The following is a 15,352-nucleotide window of genomic DNA, read 5'->3' on the forward strand; positions in this document are numbered from 1 at the left end:
GACTCTTGAGAACAGAGATGAGGAGGAGTTTCTTCAGTCAGATAGTGAACCTGTGGACCTCAATGTCACAGAAGGCTGTGGAGGCCAAGTTATCATCTTTAAAGACAGAGGTAGGCAGCTTCTGCTTAGTAAGGAGATTTATTCAAGGTTACAGGGAGAGGGAAGGAGAATGGGGTTGAGAAACATGATCAGCCATGATTGAATGGTGGAGCAGACTTGTTGGGCTGAACCCTATGGTTATTACCAGGTCTTCCATCTGGTATTTAAAAAAGACAGTAAACAGAGGAGAACAAGACAGTAAGCTATGCTGAGTTTTAAGAGTGTGGTGCTGAAAAAGCACAGCCAGTCACGCAGCATCCGAGGAGCAGGGGAACAAGATAGTAAGCTATGCTGAGTTTAAGAGTGTGGTGCTGGAAAAGCACAGCCATTCAGGCAGCATCTGAGGAGTAGGGGAATCGACATTTCGAGCATAAGTCCTTCATCAGGAATACTCACGTCTGATGAAGGGCTTATACTCGAAATGTCGATTCTCCTGCTCCTCGGATGCTGCCTGAATGGCTGTGCTTTTCCAGCACCACATTCTTGGTCTCTGATCTCCCGCATCTGCAGTCTTCCGTTCCCCTAGTAAACTATGCTGCCATTGTTAGATTTCATTGAATGGAGTAGGGAAGCATCATACAAAAAGTTTAAAGGAATTTTGTTTTTGGCATTTATTCAGAGGCAAAATAAAGTCACAACAACATATCGTAACCGAATACTGTACGTTCTACAGGCAATTTAAAAATGACAGTATTGGCTTTGTACCTGTTAACCCACTGAACAAGTTGTTCATCTTGCTCTCTTTTAAAAATGTCATGGTTCTCGTGAAGTACATCCATATTTTCATTCTCAGTCATTAATTCACGGATTTTTTTTGCCACCTGTACCAGATGCAAAACAAGCTATGAGGAGCTGAAATTATGTTTGAAACCCTTCCAATTTGGAGCTTCAGTTGATGTATAACAAAAACAGTTATTCCCAGAAACATAAGCATTTGGTCCACTGAGCCTGCTCTGCTGTTTAACTCGATCAGAATTGATGGAATACCTCAATGCCTTTTACCTAGCCCATCCCCAGAATCCTGTATACCATCAGTACTCAAACTCATTACCCTTGGCTTTAAATATACTCAAAGACTGAGCTTGCATTATCCTCTGGGGAAGAGAATTACGAAGATTTATTATATTCAAAGTAAAAAGAAAGCTTCATCTCAATTGTAATTTCCTTTGTACTTAAATTGTATCTTCTAGCTGTAGCTCCTCAACCTGGAAACTCTTATCTGCATTTACCCTGTCTAGCTCATTAAGCATTTTTTTTTAAGTTTCAATTAGATCACTTTTCACGCTTTGAAACTCTGGAGTAGACAGGCTCAGTTGTCCAAACTCTGCATGGTCCTGGGAACAAACCTTTGTTATACTCACTCCATAGTAATAATAAATTGAGATAAGGAGAACAAACTGTACACAGTATTCTATGTGCATCCTAAACAAAATCCTGTGCAAACGAAGCTCCACTGAAGTACTATTAGCGAGTTTTGAGAAGATTTGTAGTTCAGGTTGAGGTTCTGGATATAGGTTTGCTCACTGAGTTGGAAGGTTAATTTTCAGATGTTTCGTCACCATACTAGGTAACATCATTAGTGAGCCCCCAGACGAAGCACCGGTAGCATGGCCTGCTTTCTATTTATGTGTTTCGATTTCCCTGGGTGATGTCATTTCCTGTTCTTTTTCTCAGGGTTTGGAAATGTCATTTCCTGTGGTGATGTCATTTCCTTTTTTTCCTCAGAGGGTGGTAAATGGGATCCAAGTCAATGTGTTTGTTGATAGAATTCTGGATGGAATGCCATGCTTCCAGGAATTCTCGTGCAAGTCTCTGTTTGGCTTGTCCCAATGTCATTTGTGTCTAATACCATTTACAAAATACCTTGCAAGAACTGTAACAAACACTAATTGGACAAACTGGCAGAAAACTAGCCACCAGGATACATGAACATCAACTGGCCACAAAAAGACACAACCCACTCTCACTAGTATCCTTACATGCAGATGACAAAGGACACCACTTCAACTGGGACAACGCATCCATTCTACGACAAGTCAAACAGAAACACACACCACGAGAATTCCTAGAACCATGGCATTCCAACCGGAACTCTATCAACAAACACATTGACTTGGATCCCATTTACCACCCCTGAGGAAAAAAAAGGAAATGACATCATAGGAAATGACATTTCTAAACCCTGAGGAAAAGAACAGGAAGTGACATCACCAGCCCAAGGAAACCTAAACCCATAAACAGAAATCAGGCCATGCCACCCGTGCTTCATCCAAAGGCTCACTGATGATGTTACCTAGTATGGTGATGAAATGTCTGAACATGAACCTTCCAGCTCAGTGAGCAAACCTACATCCTGAAGTACTACTCCTTTACTCAAAGCCTGTTGTGATAAAAGTGTATATTCCATTAGCCTTTTGAATAATTTGCTGCAGCTATGTTAGCCTTCAGTGAATTTATTGACAAGGACACCCAAGTTCCTCTGTTCATCTATTCTTTCAGACTTTGGCTATTTACAAAATACTCTGCACACCTGTTCTTCCTACCAAAGTGGACGACCTCAATTTTTTTTTATATTACATAGCTATCAGTAAAGCAAAGTGTTGTTTAGCCAAATGGTGAGAATTTAAAACCTAAATTTGATAAACATTTTTGAATTTTGGTAAGTGGGAATAACAAGATCAGGTTGAAGATTCCTGACCTTTCATCAATGACTAGTATTGACAAATCCACTGAAGAATAGGAATATAATGAAGAAATATTGCAATAATTTTTTTAAAATGTATCCATGAATGGGAGCATAACTGGTTAGGCCAGCACTAATGGCTTATCCCTAACTGTCCAGGGGACAGTTAAGAAGCAATCACATTGCTGTGAGTCTGGTATTACATGTAGGCCAGATCAGATAAGGATGGCAGATTTCCTTCCTGGTAAGACATTTGTGAACAGCAGGGTTTTTAGAACAATCTACACTAGTTACAAGTCATTGGGCTAGCTTTTTATTCCAGATTTTTATGGAATTCAAATTTCCATCCTGGGATCAAATTCATGTTCCTGGAACATTAGCCTGGAGTTCTGGATTACTAGTACAGCATATTTACCACTACAACACTGTCTGCCCTTTGATAATTATGATTCATTAACAGAATTAACAAACTTATTCAAAAAGATTTCTATATAACTGAAAAAGACAAGGTTCATTCTTATAATACAATTCTCCACGAGTGGGATTTAATGGCATAAATGTGTGCTCATAATGGCTGAAGTATCAGCAAGAAACGCAAATAGCTTCAGAAGGGAAGTGAAATTGGAATTAAGTGCCTGACAGGTTATGGAGAGGAAGAGGGTTAGGAGAAGGGAGGCAAGGGCAATGGGGTTTGACATTCAGCAGTGACCCCCTACTCAATGCTGTACAGCCCCACTATAACAGAAACAGGAAAGTCACATCACTGGATTCCATCTCTGAAGTACTGAAGACCAGAGGGCTCTGAGTCAAATGGCTCTATGGGGGAGTGATGCATAGCTCTTCTATAGTGAGATGGACCAGGCATCCACTTCTCCACTACAGTGGGATTCACTAAACACATCTCCATTTCAACCCATAAAGAATGAAATAATCAGCTACTGATTAAAACATTGACATATAAAACACGTTGAGACAACTTTTATGTAAATTTCCACGAGTGCCTTTTTAGATCGATGAATTTGGATATGTCAAATAGCCTTCCTGATCTGTAGTGATTCTTGAATAAAGGAATGACAACTGCTTATTACAATGAATAATGTTAAGAAAATGGTTAAGGTAGATATACCAAGACAGAAATGGGTGACCAAGGATTAAGAGTCAGGTTTTCCACCTAGTTCACGTTTGGAAGTCTAGGACAGAGCATGTGAGGCATCAAGTTAATTTGCTAGAGTGAATAATCTACAGGCAGTCAACGTGATACATTTTCCAAATTGTGGAGCTGGTTATGGCACTCTGTTTCAGAGTCTTCACTAACAAGCCCTGGGTTTATTCAAATAATCTTAATCTTTATTACCTCCTCAGGAAACTGCCGTGGCAATGATGTTCTCTTATCAAGAGCCACAGCAACTCTCAAGGCCATGCAGTATCTTCTAAACCAAGCCCACTTGTGTGTCTCAGCACAGCAAGGTAGTGTGTCAAGCTCTAAATCACAGGCCAGAGCAACTAAAACCTGCAAAAACAAGAAGTAACACTTAAGATTTCATTACATTCTGTCTTTGTACAAAGATTGTCGATGTATCTCATGAGGACTAGACTGGGTTCAGACAAGCTGTGAAGAACAGACACCGGAGTAAACTTTCAGATACCTACATCCACACTGCAGAATTAAATCCAACAAAGGATCGATGAAGAGGGAAAACTAATCACAATAAAAGTGAAGTTTCACAGTTTGTGCATCAAACATGTCTTGATATTAACAACACTATTCTGATATTAGTGTCTTTGAAAGCTTGCTTTGTGACATATTGCCTGCTACATTTCCTCCAGTAAATAGTGACTACAGTTCAACAGTATTAAATGGGCCAAAAGGTATTTTCACAAAACCAAAAGTTGAAAAGTGCTTTACAAATGCAGGTTCTCTCTTTCTTTATTCCTTCTAATTTGGTCTTAATGGTGGTTTTCCTAGGGAGCTCTAATATCAAGAGACACAATGTTATATTTCAACTGTTGATTATAAAATGTTTATTAGCAGCTAAGATCTTTAAGATTACTATTCAACGAAAATATAAAATCTAATTTTGCATAAATTGTATGTAAATACAAATTGATTACTTTTGGATGATTAATATCATTCTAATCCAAAGCCACAGAAATCTCAACTGAGGGAATTAAGGTAGCACCTTGGTGAGCATTAAACAAACAATGACCTCCAGCTACTTCACCTGAAGGCAGTGGGAAAAAGTGATTGAAGAGGATTCTGGGAGAAGTTGGCTTGCTCACTACAATTGAGAAAGGGATCATGAAAGACCCAGTGCTCAACAGAAGGAAGAGCATTCAACCATAAGGCCATTTTGGGAGCAACCATTTTGTTGAGGTACTGTGCTGTTGAGATCGAAGTGTGGGCTTTGGTCAGCATCAGGCTTCGCTGAGGGTGGCCAGCAGCATTACGGTAAGTCAAGGTAATTTAATCCACTAGTTATTAGTGGGTAGTAATAGTAGTTAGTGGAGTGGTATGCTCCTCCTGTGAAATATGGACGATCAGGGAGCACAGTCAAGCATCCCTTACAACTGTGTGCAGGAAGCTCCTCTCAGTCTACATGGATCCACTAAAATGGAAGCTGGACACACCCTGGAGCATGTAGGAAGCACAAAACTTATAAATAGGACTTTGAGATTTTAAAAATTTCGTTCACAGGATGAGTGTGTTGCTGGCTAGACCAGCATTTACTGTCAATCCCGAATTGCCCAAAACACAACAAAGTCCACTTCGAATTAAAACTGAGTCACCCAATTTTCAGTTTACTTTTTCAAAAAGCACACTTTGGAATAGCAATCTGGCATCACTGAAATTATGCTTTATTTAAAATATTACTTAATTAAACAATGGTGCATCATTCCAAAGGTCCAAGCTGATGATAATGGACAGCAATCAGGAGAGCTAAGGTCAATTGTTGCAACTCCTAGTACACAGAGATCAGCTGATTTCACACAGGTCAACAGTCAAATTCTACAAAATAAAACAAAGAACTGCAGGTGCTAAAGGACAAAACCAGATATTTATAGAGAAACTCAGTAGGTCTAGCTGCATCTGTGGACAGAAAGCAAAGTTAACATTTCAAGTCCAGTGACTCTTAATCCGAACTTTTGCTGCCAGACCTGCTGAGTTTCTCCAGAAATTTCTGGTTTTTGTTTTGAGGTCCTCCCACTTGTACCTTTATCATTAAGTGAGCTCACATCTGATAAAATTCATAAAACACTTACTTTTCAATCTGGACTTCAAAGTACTCCGGTTCTAAATAAATACATCAAAACAAAATTATTACCTTGAAGAATGGGCTGTGGAGGAGCTGTTTTCCCCCTCTTACTATGGGATCTTCATATTCATACTGACGCTGCAAAGCCTCTGGAAGACCTTTGACTAATGCAGCTAAAGCAGTCCCAGTAAAGCTCTGAAAGGAAAACTGTTCAAAGTGAGCAAGTAACGCCACTATTTCTTTTTTAAACATCTCGCAATGAGCAAATAAACTTAATACACATCTTTAAATAGATTGTTACTATACCAAAGATCGTGGTTCTCCATCACTGTCCCCAAGAAGCCTATTGATGTTTATGGTCTGACCAAACTCCGTGGTTAGAAGTTTGCGCAGTCTCTGCAAGGCCCACATTCTGTGACTAGCAGCTTTTATATAAAGGAAATAAAAATTATAAGCGCATCAGACGCAATAATGGCTGAAAAATGAAAATTCTCTTCATCACTTCATCTTTTGATACTTACCGAGTGCACTTAGCTGAGCACAAGCTGCCAGGGAAGCAGCTAAACGAGGCACAATACTTCTGTTTGATGCAAAGCTTAATCGGAAATCCAGCAGGCAGGTAACTAAATCCATTGAAGGACATGACAAGATGCACCGATCTGACAGAAGGTCTTTAGGGCCTGGTTCAAATATTTTAAAAATTGAGAGACTGATTACAGCAAAACAAAAATCAAACTTGACAAAATGAAATCAAAGAGGTCTTTTCAGAAACATTTGATATTACAATTATAAATTATTGTTACTTTATTAAACAAGTCCATATTACGAAAGTTGTGCCACAGATCAATAGGATACATGGAGAGATGTACAAGTTTGAATCTTATCATTTTTCACAATGAAGTCTTTGATCCCAACTACCACATCAAGAACAAATGTCAAAGAATCCCAAAATAGGAGGTAGCGATGGTGATTTGGTTATCTAGCAAATGGATTGTTCTCGAGAAGTACTCCAATCTTTCTTCTTATATTTTGACCGGGAGGTAGTGCATTTCTTAGTTGCATTACTAATGGACAGTGCTGAACTATTGAAAAAAACCACAAACCATGACAGTTCTTCAGAACTCTTAACAATATAAAAATCCTCTGACATGGAGGACAAAATAGGCATCACCATGCCTTTTATACAGTAATAAATAAAAGGCAGGATTCAGTTCTAAGCTTCTGACAGCAACACAGACTGCACAATTTTGAAAAGTTTCCATGTGATTCCTCAATTTTTTTCCATGGAATGTGGGCATCAGTGTCATGGCTGACGTTTCTTACCCATCCCTAATTGCCCTTTAACTTAGTGACAGACTATGCCTTTCAGAGGGTAATTCAGAGTCAAATGCATTACTGTGGAACTGGAGTCACACAAATTCTGCTTGAGATGCCATATACTACAAGAGAAAGAACTGGGGATGTTAAACTATATCAAACAGAGAATTCTGCAGAAACTCAGCACATCTAGCAGCATCCATGGAGACAGAAACAGAGATAACATTTCAAATTATGGGAAGAGTCATACTGGGCTCAAAACGCTAACACTGTTTCTCACTTCATAGATACCATCAGGCCTGCTGGGTTTCTCCAGCATTCACAGTATTTTGCTTTCACTTGAGAATCAGCTCTTTCAACCGACAGACATGATGTACAATGGCCTCCTTCCATGCTATAATCTTTCTGCATCTGAATATTTGAACCCTTCAAATGTACCACTGACTTTCAATTTGTATAAAAGCATTCTGCAATGTGCAACAAAATGTTTTAAAAATGCAATAAAGCTTTGCTCCTGGTGTTGCTCAGTTTCCTTATCAAAATACTCGATCTTACAAAAAACACACAAGCATACATTACCTGCAGCAGGCATTATGGGATACACTGTAAATCGCCATCCCCAGCCATTCACAGAACCATCACTGGTAAACTTCCACTTTAGCTCATCACCAGGAATTCTCAGTTCACTTGACCAGTCAGACCATTCTCGACCTGTAACAACCAAACTATAATTGTGCAACTAAAAATACAAATGGGTCACAATTTATATCATAAGACACCCACCAACTATCTATGATTTTGCGTGATTTGCTGCCTTATATTCAGAAAAGTTTTGCAGCTGATGGGATTATTATTCATGCTTTTCTTAAATCCACCATCACAGTTTCTGTGGATACACTTTATTTTGATGAACATTTACACTATATTCAGACCTAGATTTTCTCTTTTCCATTTACAAATTGTCCTAAAGGTATAAATCATAACTAACTCTTATAACCTTTTCCAATACTTTACCCACAACTGAAGTAAGGCTCACTAGTCTATAATTACCAAAGTTGAACAAGGGGACAACATTTGCTATCCTCCAGTCTTCTGGCACAATTCCTGTAGACAATGACAACAAAGATCAAAGCCAAAGGTTCTGCAATCTCTTCCCTGGCTTCCCAGAGAATCCTGGACAAATCCCATCCGGCCCACGGGACTTGTCCATTTTCACGTTTTCCAGAATTGCTAACACCTCCTCCTTGTGAACCTCAATCCCATCTAGTCTAGTAGCCTGTATTTCAGTATTCTCCTGGACAACATTGTCTTTTTCCAATGTGAATACTGATAAAAAATATTCATTTTGCATTTCCCCTATCTCCCCGGACTCCACGCACAGGAGTACAGACAACCCTGGTAATTACAGACCAGCGAGCCTTACTTCAGTTGTGGGCAAAATGATAGAAAAGGTTATAACAGATAGGATTTATAATCATCTCAAAAGGAATAAATTGATTCAGGATAGTCAACACTGTTTTGAGAAGGGTAGGTTGTGCCCCTCAAACCTTACTGGGTTCTTTCAGATGGTGACCAAACAGGTGGATGAGGATGAAGTGGTTGATGTGCATTTCACTATGGCATTTGACAAGGTTCCCCACAATAGGCTATTGCACAAAACATAGAAGCATGGGAATGAGGATGATTTAACAGTTTGGATCAGAAATTAGCTAGCTGAAAGAAGACAAAGGGTGATGGTTGATGGGAAGCATTTATCCTGGAGTTCAATTAATAGTGGTGTACCGCAAGGATCTGATTTGGGGCCACTGCTGTTTGTCATATTTATAAATAATCTAGATAAAGGCGTAGAAGGCTGGGTTAGCAAATTTGCAGATGGCACTAAGGTCGGTGGAGTTGTTGATACTACTGAAGGATGCTGCAGGTTACAGAGGGACATAGCTAAGCTGCAGAGCTGGGCTGAGAGGTGGCAAATGGAGTTTAATGCAGAAAAGTGTGAGATGATTAACTTTGGAAGGAGCAACAGGAATGAGGAGTACTGGGCTAATGGTAAGACTCTTAGTAGTGAAGATGAGCTGAGAGATCTGTGTGTCCATGTACACAGATGATGATAGTTGCCACCTCGGTTGATAGGGTTCTTAAGAAGGCATATGCTGTGTTAGCTTTTATTGGTAGAGGGATAGAGCTTTGGAACCACGAGGTCATGCTGCAGCTGTACAAAACTCTGGTGCGGCCGCATTTGGAGTATTCTATACAGTTCTGGTCACCACATTATAAGGACGTGGGAGCTTTGGAAAGAGTTCAGAGGAGATTTCTTAGATGTTGCCTGTTATGGAGGGAAGGTCTTATGAGGAAAGGCTGAGGGACTAAATGTTGTTTTTGTTAGAGAGAAGAAGGTTGAGAGGTGACTTAATTGAGACAAGATAATAAGAGGGTTAGATAAGGTGGACAGTGAGCCTTTTTCCTCAGATGGTGGTGGCTTGCATGAGGAGACATAGCTTTAAATTGAGGGGTGATAGATACAAGACAGCTGTCAGAGGTAGTTTCTTTACTCAGGGAGTAATAAGGTGTGTTACGCCCTGCCTGCAACAGTAGTAGACTCACCAACTTTAAGGGCATTTAAATAGTCATTGGATAAACATACGGATGAAAATGGAATAGTGTAGAATAGGCTTCAGATCGGTTCCACAGGTCAGCGCAACATCGTGGGCCAAATGGCCTGTACTGCACGGTCATGTTCTATGTAAGTTATAAAGTTATGCATGATAGAACAGCAGAATATAACTTTATTAAAGGAAGACATAAATTTTTGAATAATCATCCCTCTAATTTCATTTGAAACAAGGTTTCATTAAGAGGGGAAAATCAAAATATTGGCACTTCCTACTACCTACAGTTCTTGACATGAGCAAAGAAACATGAAAAATGAGCCACACAGATTGCAGTTTTACTTCTTCATTAATGGCTCTGGAACACACCTGCATCACAGAGATTTCATTTAAGCTCTCTACATCATAATTTCAATGTTACATTGGAATTTGAAGAACAAGAGGTGATCTTATTGAAATGCATAGGAGTTTTAAGGGGTTTGACGGAGTAAAAGCTGAGAGCATGTTTCTCATCATGGCAGAGTCTGGGATCAGGCAGCATAGTCTCAGAAAAAAGAAGCACCAATTTAAGACCGAGAGAAGGAGGAATTTCTTCTCAGAGAGTGGAGTATCTTTGTAACTCCTAATGACAGAGAGCTGTGGGGCCACTCTCCTGGTGTACTTTCAAGGCTGAGATAGATTCTTGATCAGCAGTGGAATCCACGGTTATAGAGAAAGGGCAGAGAAGTGGCCTTGAGCAATGTTGGATCAGCCATAATCTGACTGAATGGCAAGCAGGTTCTAAGGGGCTGAATAGCCTACTCCTGTTCTTATTTCTAATGATCTTATTAGCCTGAAGACACCACAAAAGTCAAACTAGGGGGGCCGACTGCATGCAGCTCAGCAGTAAAACAACTAATTGGTCTATAATCTGCCAAGAATGCGACGTGACAATAGGGAAATGAAAGGATCAAGAAAGGAAATGGACATGTAAAGGCAAGGGTGAATAAAAATGTGCACTTATACAGCATATTATAGACACAAAAATATCCAGACACAGATGGTGAATTATAGAAGGAAACGTTTCTGGTTATTTCAGAGGATGAGACACCTGGAAGCTTCAATTGATACCATAAATTGATACCATTAACTAAACTTTGGAAGCAACTCAAATGCATTAACAGTATACAAAATACGAAGAATTTATCTACATCAAGGAGAAAGGAAACCAGTTTTACAGGTACCATTAATTTAACATTCCAGCCATCACAATAGAAAAGATCACATGAATGTGAAAACATTTTAGATCCACAGGAGTTATTACCTGATCGGACAGACACTATCCGGTTGGCGCCATCCATTATGGTTAATGGGTCATGACGACGCTCTGTGGAGCACTGCCTGTCAAACTCTACTCGAAGACCTTCAGCACCTAAAAAACATGCAAAGCATCCTCAAGAAGAAAAATAGTTATCTGCCCGCATGTCTTAGTTTTCCCTTCTGCAGATTAGTTATCCATTCTGCTATCACCTACCTAGAGACCGAGAAAAAAATTTGAGCTTCAAGCAAGTAGCTGAAAGGATGACAAGACTTTACACTTAGGTTTATACTGCAACAAATAGACTAAAATCATCATTGGATAAACTCTATCAACAAACAACTTCTACTTAAAAAATTACAAAGAAGAACCAAAAACTATACAGCACAGGAACAGGCCCTTAAGCCCACTGAAATTGCACCAACACATGATCTTTCTAAACTGAAAGCCTTTTGCCTCCATGCAGTCTATATCCCACTATTCCCTGCCAATTCACATATCTGGCAAGATCCTCTTAAACACTGCTATTGTATCTGCTTCTACCACCTCCTCTGGCAGTGCATTCCAAGCACTTACCACCCTCTATGTAATAAAAAAACTTGCTTTCACATCTCCTTTAAACTTTCCCCCTTGTACTCATGAACGTTGCACATAAACCTATGTCCTCCAGTAACTGACATTTCCACCCTGGGAAAAAGACTCCAATTATCCCTTCATCCATTCTTCTCACAATTTTGTAAACTTCTATCAAGTTGCCCTTCAGACTCCAAAGTTCAAGTGAAAACAAACCAATTTTTTTCCCAATCTTTCATAGCTAATATGCTCCAAAGCAGACAACATCCCGGTAAACCTTTCCTAGACCCTCTCCAAAGCCTTCGCATCCTTCCAGAATTGTACACAATATTACAAATGTTATCTTCCTAAAGTTCTATACATCTGCAACACAACATACTAATTTTTATACACTATGCCCTGACGGATGAAGGTAAGTATGCCATATGCTTTCTTGGTCACCTTAAACACGGTACACAAAAATCCCTCTGCACAGGGATTGCAGAACTGAGCCTTTTCACTTTATTTCTAACACAAAATCCTACTCCCGGATTATATTTCACACTGCCCCTTAAGCAGACATTTAATCATCCCTGAACCAGTGCAAGGTGATCATCAGGTCTCCCAAGCATTTATTTCTGTTCTTTTCTTTTCCCAGATTTGTAGCTTCTAACCCCAATCCAAGTTTGAGTTCACTCCTCCAGATAAAAACTTAACACTTCTATCTGCTCCTCTTTCTCACGAACAACTGACTTGGCTCCGAAATCCCAGGATAGTTCTAGAAGAACCTAATAATCCAAACCTCTAATGGCTTTCTGTGTAACCTTCCTTCCTAAAAGTCCATCTCCATGAAAATATGAATCATATCAGTCTTGTAACATAAATGTAAACTAATCATAATCTTTTAAATTCTACCCAAACTCTCTTCCACCTGAAAATTAAACAGGCAGTCAACGTATAAATATTTATAAAACCAAAAAGTTTTAATATCCCCCTAGGACGAAGACTGCTGGGTTGAGTCTTCGTCTGACAAATCATCTGTCAGCACAGATAATTTCACCTTTATCTTTAAGTGTGAACGCAGTGTAATTTATTCCCAATGAAACAACCAGAGGCCCCTTTTAATCTTTAACAACCATGCAATTCGGGATTGTTTTCAGGAAAAATTTAAAACAAGTTAGCTGATTCCTCTATTCCTCTAATTTTCCTATTTTTTTTCCCTCAGTCTAATCAAAAAAATACAAGATCTCATAAACCTCACATTTGCAGCAATTCCAAGTATGGAAAAGTGCCAAGGAATATGTGACTGAGCATGGTGCATTGGTGACATACTTGCATGAGGGAGATACCTGGTATTTTCACTGTCCCACTGGTAGATGTGTCATCAGTGTACGGATGACTGCTTTCCACTATCACTGGCTGAGGAGAATGGCGCCCACTTTGAGAATCAGAGGCCACATCTTCCAACTCAGTCACACATAGTTCCAACAGCATGTCAGCCACCTGCAGAGGATAACACAAAAGAGGAAAACATATAGGGCATGAACCAATAATAAATTTGAATTCAGTGTGAAATGCCCATCTGGGAATAAATGTTATGAATGCTTGCCTTAAACATTACAGATAACAATGATATTATTATAAAGGCTAAACATGGTTTAAAACATTTTATTTTGGAATATACAATCATATTTTCACTGATATAGTTGAGTAAACAATATGCAATTCTTCAAATGTTTAATTTTTGAAAATTTAATATATTTAAAAGCAAATTTCATAAGAAGCATTTTAATAATGAGACAAAAAAGACAAAGACACAGATTAATTCTCTTGATTACAACATTGAGGTTTGTATGAGAAACTGTTATACAAGCACAACAATGTATAGCATCCAATTTGTATCAGCTCATGGATCTTATTTAATATTACAAATTTAGTCAACCTTCAACTTGTCCTCAATTTTTCATTTGATGTCGGCAAGCAATCATTAAATGGTATCATTAGTGTCAGCCAAACATTAAGTTTTAGACATCACATATCCAACTCATAAATCTTTTCTAACATAAATTTGTTAGAATGACTGCTTTCATTTGACAAGACACTTAATAAATGCCAAAATCAGGATGAAATGAAGAATCACTAATCGCCAATTCCATCCTTCATCAGTAAAGATTATTGGATATGTTCAATGAGGGAAAAGGCCTACATACAAAATGACCACTGGACAACATAATGGCAGACAGTTGTCACTCATGGCACTGTAGCAGAAGTTGCTGTTTTTGATGATAAAATAGGGGACAAAAATAAGGCAAAAAGCTTCAGCAGAATTTAAGAGATATTGTCCAAGTTGATTTAATAATAAGAAAAGATTGAGTTCTCTCTTTATCCTCCATGTAAGGAGGTTGGAACAGAAACAAGTTTATATCATTGTTTCTAATACTTTACATAATAGGCCATCCTGAAAAAGGCATACAGAGGAACCTCAATTATCTGAACGACATGGGTGGAGAGTATTTTGTCAGATAATCGAAGGTTTGGATAATCGAATACCAGATAACACAGTTGAGCCAAGCACTGGGACCTTGCAAACTTGCTGGATCATCTGAAATTAGGATAATCAAGGTTCCTCTGTATCTGGTAATTTTACTATCCAAAGGCAGGATTTCCTAAATCTATTTGAAATTAGTGTATGTTAGGCATACAACAGCTTAACACATTTGTGTCTTCACATGTTATTTTAAGAAAGTCAATCAGCTACTTTGATGAAACAAACTAATCCAATCATTAGAACAGCGATGTGAATTCATAAGTTAATATCCCATTCGGCACATTCAAGGTTCGTACTGGAAAAGAATCATTATGCTTACTAGGTAGTGAACTGTGCCTTTGGTTTGAAAGTGTTAAAGCATTTGTATTTACCTGGGGGTAGGCAGTGCCCATGGCTGAAAGCACAGCTGACAAGACATCTTTGCCTTTTTCACCAGCACGATTCGACACAGCTAACTTCAACAAATCAACCATTACTCGAGTGTCATCTGGTACAAGTAGACTTGTAAATTCATCTAAGTGCTGTGGCTCTGGCCCAGATGACTTTGTCTGGTTTTCTGAATCCTTTTGTCATAAAAGGAAAACATCATTTTTATCCGAAGGTTGGAATAAAATGAAAATTGTGCACTTTTCTTGAAAATATGTAACTGACAAAAATGTTTAAAATAACTATTTATTCATCACTCAGATTTATATGCCATATCTGCCTTTTTATGCAGGGACAGCTTAAAGTGAGATCGATGGTTAATAGTTCAACTGCAGTCCATTGTCCTACTTAGAGCTGTCACATACTTGTTCATCCTTTAGCAAGAGTTCAGAGAGAGATAGCAAAAATCTCTTGCTTATCAAAAGCTGACAATATTAACTCCTCTGGGTCACAGGCTGCATGAAACTTGTTCAACATGGGGCAGCAGTCAAAGATCAAGAGAGAGTCAGAAGTCACATGATACCAGTTTATTTGAAATACAGGTTTATTTGAGATCACAAACTTTCGGAG

The 15,352-nt window shown here is 38.8% G+C and overlaps 1 protein-coding gene across 5 annotated transcripts in view; it reads right to left on the bottom strand.

Moving 5' to 3' along the window:
• herc2 (HECT and RLD domain containing E3 ubiquitin protein ligase 2) overlaps positions 1-15,352 on the bottom strand; it is a 238,785-nt gene that overhangs the window by 39,072 nt on the left and 184,361 nt on the right. For all 5 annotated transcript variants that reach the window (XM_060826247.1, XM_060826244.1, XM_060826246.1 and 2 more), the window contains 9 exons: positions 14,728-14,919; positions 13,158-13,311; positions 11,263-11,370; positions 7,933-8,064; positions 6,558-6,716; positions 6,343-6,461; positions 6,106-6,231; positions 4,137-4,292; positions 805-920 (listed from right to left, as the gene is read on the bottom strand). In XM_060826247.1, the coding sequence (XP_060682230.1) occupies positions 805-920; positions 4,137-4,292; positions 6,106-6,231; positions 6,343-6,461; positions 6,558-6,716; positions 7,933-8,064; positions 11,263-11,370; positions 13,158-13,311; positions 14,728-14,919 (1,262 nt within the window). The remainder of the gene's footprint in view (positions 1-804; positions 921-4,136; positions 4,293-6,105; positions 6,232-6,342; positions 6,462-6,557; positions 6,717-7,932; positions 8,065-11,262; positions 11,371-13,157; positions 13,312-14,727; positions 14,920-15,352) is intronic.

This window comes from Hemiscyllium ocellatum, chromosome 6 (genome assembly GCF_020745735.1).
Source record: "Hemiscyllium ocellatum isolate sHemOce1 chromosome 6, sHemOce1.pat.X.cur, whole genome shotgun sequence".
In the NCBI taxonomy this organism is placed as follows: domain Eukaryota; kingdom Metazoa; phylum Chordata; class Chondrichthyes; order Orectolobiformes; family Hemiscylliidae; genus Hemiscyllium; species Hemiscyllium ocellatum.